At 33.1% G+C, this 7,159-nt stretch overlaps 1 protein-coding gene across 6 annotated transcripts; it reads left to right on the top strand.

The window, feature by feature from the left end:
* Window positions 1-1,237: 1,237 nt before the first annotated feature.
* On the top strand, window positions 1,238-6,075 carry LOC130743744 (calcineurin B-like protein 4). 6 transcript variants are annotated; one of them, XM_057595977.1, is made up of 11 exons: window positions 1,239-1,386; window positions 2,259-2,315; window positions 2,473-2,552; window positions 3,435-3,632; window positions 4,462-4,544; window positions 4,631-4,690; window positions 4,895-5,003; window positions 5,098-5,150; window positions 5,248-5,328; window positions 5,412-5,524; window positions 5,635-6,075. In XM_057595977.1, the coding sequence occupies exons 4-11, from the start codon at window positions 3,530-3,532 to the stop codon at window positions 5,696-5,698; spliced, it is 666 nt and encodes a 221-aa protein (XP_057451960.1). In that variant the 5' UTR covers window positions 1,239-1,386; window positions 2,259-2,315; window positions 2,473-2,552; window positions 3,435-3,529; the 3' UTR covers window positions 5,699-6,075. The 6 variants fall into 6 exon arrangements, with proteins under 6 accessions (XP_057451964.1, XP_057451960.1, XP_057451968.1 ...); XM_057595985.1 differs by having other exon boundaries at window positions 2,259-2,319; XM_057595981.1 differs by lacking the exon at window positions 2,259-2,315 and having other exon boundaries at window positions 1,238-1,386.
* Window positions 6,076-7,159: the final 1,084 nt, after the last annotated feature.

Below are 7,159 nucleotides of genomic sequence, written 5' to 3'. Positions count from 1 at the left end.
AGACATAAGAGTTGGAGGGGAATGAAGAGTTAGGAAAAATTATTAGTTTTTACCTGAGTTATTCTTAATGTAAAATGTTTTTTCCCGTGAAAGTTGTTTTACCATGTGATTTAAACATAAATATATAGTACTCATTTAAGAAAAATGTTTTAAAATCTGACCGAAAATTTGATCCCAATTACTATTATTTCGTACTCATTTTTAATTTCAAACTCAATTTTTTTTACAATTCTTTAAAAAAGGAAATGCATTAACTTAAATTAAATATTAACTCCTTAATCTATGAGGTGATTCTATAAATTATATTTATTTATTTAACAATAAAAGAAACCCAATTAATTTTTGTGAGCGTTTCTTACCCATGCGTTGCACAACAAATTTTGTTCTTTTTATTTAAGTATGTATGTTTATATCAAAATTGATATACTGAAATTAATATTGCCAAGATTTACATTAGGCTTAAAAAGGTGGAGGATATTGAGGCAAACAACGTGAATCACACGCCAAAATAAGTCTCTGCATTTAATTACTTATCTTTCAATACTTTTCAGAAAAATGTGATTAATTTTTCCAATATGTCCGTTTGCGAAATTGAAGACATATGTTGTAAATGTCTTGACCAATTCCCACTATGAACAATTTTTTTGTTTCTTTTGCAATTATGGCCCTTTTAATTGTTTCATCGTTGTAGGATTTTGGTTGATCCATAGCTCCTTTATAATGGGATGTGCATGAATTCTATTTTGGAGAGACTCATGACTCCTTTATAATGTTTTCATTTAATAGGGGACAAAGAATCAAAATTATAGGAAAATCGATTTGTATAATTAATTTGTGAAAGTCTCTCTGGCTGTGACACTTGTCAGCCAGAGAGAGGGGTGAGAGAAAAATCATTCTGGCAATGCCATGTGTTAATTTTTTGTGGATAAGGATTTTCTTTTAATAAGTATATAGATATTAGGGAATATCAATAAACTTTTTTTTCAACAAAAGATCAATAAACCTCAAGGGGAGTTAGGGTAGAGTTTCCAATATTTTCCGATATAACAAAAAAAGAAAGGTAAGTTTCTAATAAAATAAGAATGAATAATTAATATCTTACTATTAAATAATGAAGGATAAATTAATACAATAATGATAAATTTTATGGGATGTCAAGGCAATTAAGCCGTTAGTTAATTATTTATTCTATAATGCAATCTAATACTACAATGCTTTGCTTGTTTGCTTATAAATATGCATAACAAACTGCGACTCGGTGCGTAAAACGTTTTTTCAGAACACTACACTTGCATATACTACCTCCATTTCTCCAATTCAGCAAGCTAATACCAAATCTTTGTGCACAATCTACTAATTCAACTGCTGGTTTTTCTAAGATACCAGGTCAGTTTCTCTTCTTAATTTCTTGGTGTTTTTGAAGTGATCATTCATTATTTTCTATCTTCAACGCTGTGTTTGTTGCTCACGTTTTCCTCCTTTTTCGGTAGAGCGATTGTGAGTTCAGATTCATGTGGAAAAAATCTGCATTTGAACAAAACCGTTAGGTAGTTCTTATGAATTGCGATCTTATGTTGTTTCTAGATTTTTCCGAGTCGGCGAGTGTTGTTGCATTTTGGCTGAGTTGTCAATGAGTCATGTCCGATTCGGAAGAATAATTAATTAATTAATTAAGCTTTTTGGATTGCTCTATAGGAAACATAAATGAAATCAGATGCTGATTTTTCAATTGTTTATTTGAAACCACAAGTTTTTTATTTGATTATAGTGATATTTGTCCTGGGTTGCGCGCGAATATTAAGTTGGGAATTCAATTTCTACTTTGCTACTTCTGGACAGTGTAAAATTTTGTACTAGTTAGTTGTTGTCTCCAGCTTCCAGTATTGTGATTTTCTTCTAATCTGTGTCGAAAATGATCAAGCCGGGTAGGACAGACAGGCGGTAAAGCTTTTCTTACCAAGTATTTAACGTAGCCGCATCCACAGGGGGCTTGAACTCGAGACATTTACTTAAGTTAGAGCAATTTTGTGCGATTAATGTACGCGTTTGGTGGTTAATTCTTTAATTAACAATAAATAGGATTGAGAAAGCCAAGAAATTATGAGGTATGATTGATAAGTGTGCCTTTGGGATGACTCCAGTGGCTCTAGAGAACTACTACTAGTCACATGCTTTATTCTTTATAATTTGCTCCTGTTTGGTAGGGAAATAAAGAATTAAATATGGGTTTTGAACCTTGCTTCCATTACTGTTGACAGCTTAATGTACTAGCAAGTGGGGGAGGCTTGATCTGTTCCCCTTGAAGGCTTAAAATTGTAGGTAGCTAGTTGTCTATTTACTTATTAAGTCTTCTTTACTTCATGATATGACATTCTTTTTGGAAGGTTTCTGAATTATAAACATGATAACATTTATTTTCTTTTTATATTTATAATTTATCAAACATTGTTAAGTTGCAATTGTTTTTGACAGTACTCGGTTGGTTGGTACCATGGAGACACTAGCAGGTGGTATGAGACCTTGGAGTAGCTCCTTGCTTATTTGATTTGGAGGTTACCTTATAGTTTTTTAAATATTTTTCTATTTGGCAATGCATAGTGACTTATATTTCATGTCTCTTTCATTTGGAAAATGAATTGGTAAATCATTTGAGCCATCAATTAAGAGACAAATTAGTTTGTTGAAATAAGATAGTGAAGTGTATAGATAAAAAATACGCATTTAAGGGTGTGCTGATAAGTACTACTAATTTTCCAGTTTCATGTTGTTTTATACTGCGTCTTGACTCTTGAGCCGTTGAGTATATTATGAGACCTTGAAAGAAACATTTTTTAAAAAAGAAAGAGTCGTTTGAATGTGAGAGCATGCTTGGGTCATCAGACTTGTCTTACCTTATGGATTTTTCCAAAGTGGACAAGGAGAAACCATTTCTTTCTTTCTTTCTTTCTTTCTTTATCTGCATGCTTTGAATATTTCTGAGAACTGTGGAAAGTCAAATATTCTGAACCATCTGTTCCCAATTCCCAATAGATAAACATGAACTCGACCTTCAGAAGATGTGTAATTTTAATTTAAGGCCATATATTGCTTAAACATATTTATGTATTGTATAGAACTATAGATCAATGTGATAGGAACATAGTTCATGTTGTAAGCATAGGAGTCATCACTTATCCTTAAAGGAAACTTAAGGGATGAAATGACGTGAGTCAGTAATTCTATTGAGAATTGAGATCCTTTATATGTTTTATTTTTTTCTGGTTCTATTCTGCTTTGTGTCATTTATCTTTGACTGAATTGTTTGTTTACATTGGGTGGTTTGAAATTTAGATAATCCTGTTGTGCTTTTTCCAATTCTCCTTAAGGTTGGCCTTCTGGAGATTCATTTAGCTCCAGTAGTATAGTTGTGATTGAAACTTGAACTGTTTTTGCAGATATTCAAATCCTGCTGGTCCAAGTGGCATCCCTGGAATGAATCTATTGTTTGTCAAGAAAATTGAGACTGAAGTTTGTGCTTATATTTAATTTCATGGGCTGCTATTGTTCAACTTCAAAGAAATATAAAACACCAGGATATGAGGAGCCCACTGTTCTTGCTTCTGAGACACCTTGTGAGTATCCATCATCAAGTGGTAATTCTTGCAGCTGTGCTGTTGAATTTTATTTGGCATCTCCTAAGAAACATCAAGCTCCTCTTGTTAACTATCTTTGTCACTACAATGCCATTCTGTTTGTGAATTTAGAAAATGAATGACTTAATATGCTTATAACGTTTGCTAAATTTTTTTAATGTATGCTGTTCAGAATAAACTGCAAAGTTAAAACTTCAATTTCATATTAGCTGTCTCAATCCTTTCAGTTTACAATAATTATTGATAGTTGAATTTGACAAATGGTAATTTAATGAACTCTAGTCAAAACTATAGGTATCAATGTATACAAATCGATCTGGTTTTTCTCCATGTACACAGTTAATATGTAATCAAAACACAGTTGCATTTGCATTTTGCATAGGATGCTTTCCTTACTCTAGGAAACTCTAATTAGTGTAAGAAAAGAAAGAAAACATACTTCAAAAACACGTGTTTGTTAATCACAAATTTTCGAGTTACAGATATGTATATTCCCTTTTAGAATCCATGTAAACAATCACTCACACACACGAACCACTTGGAGCAAGAGAAAATTGTTACTTCATAATGTTGAATTGAAGTTTAAGCTATATTAAACACTAACACCACGTATACATTTCTCTCTTTCTATCTAATATATTTTCGACAGTCATTTCAAACATCTGAAAGTTCCTATCGTAGTACTGATGAGTGATGACTATTATATTTTGGTTTTTCATTCCAAATGCAAAGCATTTAGTTTCATTCAACACAAAATCATGATTTCTCATTCTCGAGTACAATGTCAAGTTTCAAAACTTAATAAAAGAAGTTCTCTCTTTTTTCTCAGTTTCTGTGAGTGAAGTAGAGGCATTATATGAACTCTATATGAAGGTCAGCAACTCAGTTATTGAAGATGGTCTTATTCACAAGGTGAATTAGGAATTTTTTAAGATTATAGTGTAGATGGGATTTCCATACTATTGCATAAGTTACTTATTGGTCATCTTTACATCCAGGAAGAATTCCAGCTGGCACTTTTCAGGAATAAAAATGAGAGAAGTCTGTTCGCAGACAGGGTATGTAAATCCGACCTATGCCCTATAGCTTAAGATTCTTTGATCTTGTTCAAGTTCTTAAGATACTTTCAGTGAAAGTATTTTATCTGTGACTTGTTATCTTGTTATACATTGACAGTCATGTCACCTCTCTTGAGTCTTAACATGCCTGGCACCCTACTGTAATGCTTATCCATATTCATATTCATTTCTTCTTCTTTATAGATTTTTGACTTATTTGATGTCAAGCGCAATGGTGTCATTGAGTTCGGGGAATTTGTTCGATCATTGGGTGTTTTTCATCCAGATGCAGCTTTAGAAGACAAGATTGCATGTAAGATTGATCTCCAAATTTTTGTTTCCGGTTTCATTAATTGTTTGGTCACGCATAGATACTGTATCTTCTAACTGGAAATAAAATTTTGCAGTTGCTTTTCGGTTGTATGATCTGAGACAGACAGGGTATATTGAAAGAGAGGAGGTACTTTTTTTTCTCATTTCCCCATCGAATTACGAATAATTGCTCCTTTATTAGTTTCAACCTTTAAAGTATGCTCTCTTGAGTGGTCTATCTGCAGTTAAAGGAGATGGTATTGGCACTTCTGCACGAATCAGATCTTGTACTTTCAGATGATATGATAGAAATGATTGTGGATAAGGTTCTTAAAATTTTACCTTATATTATTACTTTCAAGAGATCCTTAAAATTATTGTTCCTTAAGTTGTAAACCTTCTTCCTCAGACTTTTGATGATGCTGATACAAAAAGTGACGGAAGGATCGATCAAGATGAGTGGAAAGCATTTGTGTCTAAACATCCATCATTGATAAAGAACATGACTCTACCATATCTGAAGTCAGTATATACATTCTCCATGAAGCATTCATTTCAGTAATTGGAATTTTAGAAAACAAAGCATTTCCAAGTTTTGATACTAAACTCTTATGTTCATGTCTGTCTTGCAGGGATGTTTCCTTAGCATTTCCAAGTTTTGTGGTAAGAACAGAAGTTGAAGACTCAGAGCTGTGACTTTGGAAGGTTTTTGGCATCACCAAGGATGTTGTTATCTTTGATTCCATCTCCTGATACCATTGCTGCCAAGAAAAGACCATTCCTAAGGTGCCAGAGACAAGGAATGAAGGATAATGATCCATAGTACAATTTTATCTGGTTCCATATCAGAGCAAAGAGCTTCTAGACTTGCAAACGGCAATCTATAAGTGAGCTCTTTTCTAGTAGCTAAACATATACTGAAAGTGTTATATAAGGCTACAAATTATTCAGTTGGATAGGTTGTACATTTATGTATATATAAATTATGAGAGCTGCAAAGAGAGTAGCAGATCATGTAACTAGGCCATCTAGCAAATTGAATAAACATTAGCATGATTACTATTTACTAATAACATGGTTGGATCAGTTTCTCTTGAATCAAAATCCATTATAACTCCGGAAGCTACCTTCTCCCCAAAATTTACTGGACGTAAGAATCAATTATAGAAATATTTCCAAACATGCATTTTTCCTCTCCAAACATTAAGAATCATGAATAGCATATCAAATTCATGTTTGAAATCTCATTTTCAAGTAATTATGCCATATCCCTTTGTTACATAACACACTTGAATCTTGAAACAATATGTGCTGCTTGAGTCGGGAAGAACAATGGTTAAATGGTGCTTTTAGCAAGGTGGGAAAGCCTGGACATCTCGCTAGTAAAAAAATCAGAGAGAAGTTTTCTATGGCTGTTACATTGTGCATCTTAATATGTGGATTCAATTTCTTCAATCTGTGATGCTTAATGCTAGATGAATAGTGACCGAAGTTTGAATTTATTTCATTGGACTTTTTTTTTCTTTTTGTAATTGGAAATCTATCATAGTATATTCACATTTTTCAGTCTAATGATCATGGCAATTGGCAATATATAAGAACTGAAAAAAGGCCAAAGATCCTAATAAATCAATATAGCAAAGCAGAGGACTCGACGCCATGTGTGTTATTTTTTTCAATTTTTAATTTTTGGTTCAGACAATTGATATTATTTTATATGTAGGCTATACAAATAAGTGACCCAATATGTGAATAAAAACCCATTTTATGTACTCTTTTTTGACGGGTTATTTTTTTACGGGACCCATTATATGTACTCAATTGTGAATAAATTGGTAAAAGCTTTGGCAAAACCAAAGAAAGAGAGCTAGGCCCATTACAATATGACCATCGCAGGGCTGTCAACATAGACCTCTGTTTCCTTTGACCAAAAAAAAAAAAAACATAGACCTCTGAAAAAAAAATTGAAAAATTGGATAAAAAATGGAGGAGTGTTTTTAATGATCGGGAGGATACGAGAGCTGGGGCTGCCAGGAGGAGGGGTGGAACCGGTGCGCTGGAAGGGCAGAACAAACCCGGGAGGGGCTCCTACAAGGGACTCCAATGCCAAAGTAAGTAGGGGAATCAAGTAAAGGAGTGGCAAAGTGAAGAGAATAA

The sequence above is a fragment of the Lotus japonicus genome, chromosome 1 (assembly GCF_012489685.1).
Source record: "Lotus japonicus ecotype B-129 chromosome 1, LjGifu_v1.2".
NCBI lineage: Eukaryota > Viridiplantae > Streptophyta > Magnoliopsida > Fabales > Fabaceae > Lotus > Lotus japonicus.
Note: the sequence above shows the minus strand (reverse complement) of the source record. Positions and strands in the feature narration are given on the sequence as shown.

Excerpts from the sequence above, each read along its gene's own strand:
- LOC130743744 (XM_057595981.1), top strand. The coding sequence starts at position 3,530 with ATGGGCTGCTATTGTTCAACTTCAAAGAAATATAAAACACCAGGATAT. Across the intron at positions 3,633-4,461 it reads TGAGTATCCATCATCAAGTG|TTTCTGTGAGTGAAGTAGAG; the intron begins GTAATTCTTGCA and ends CTTTTTTCTCAG. Across the intron at positions 5,525-5,634 it reads ATGACTCTACCATATCTGAA|GGATGTTTCCTTAGCATTTC; the intron begins GTCAGTATATAC and ends TCTGTCTTGCAG.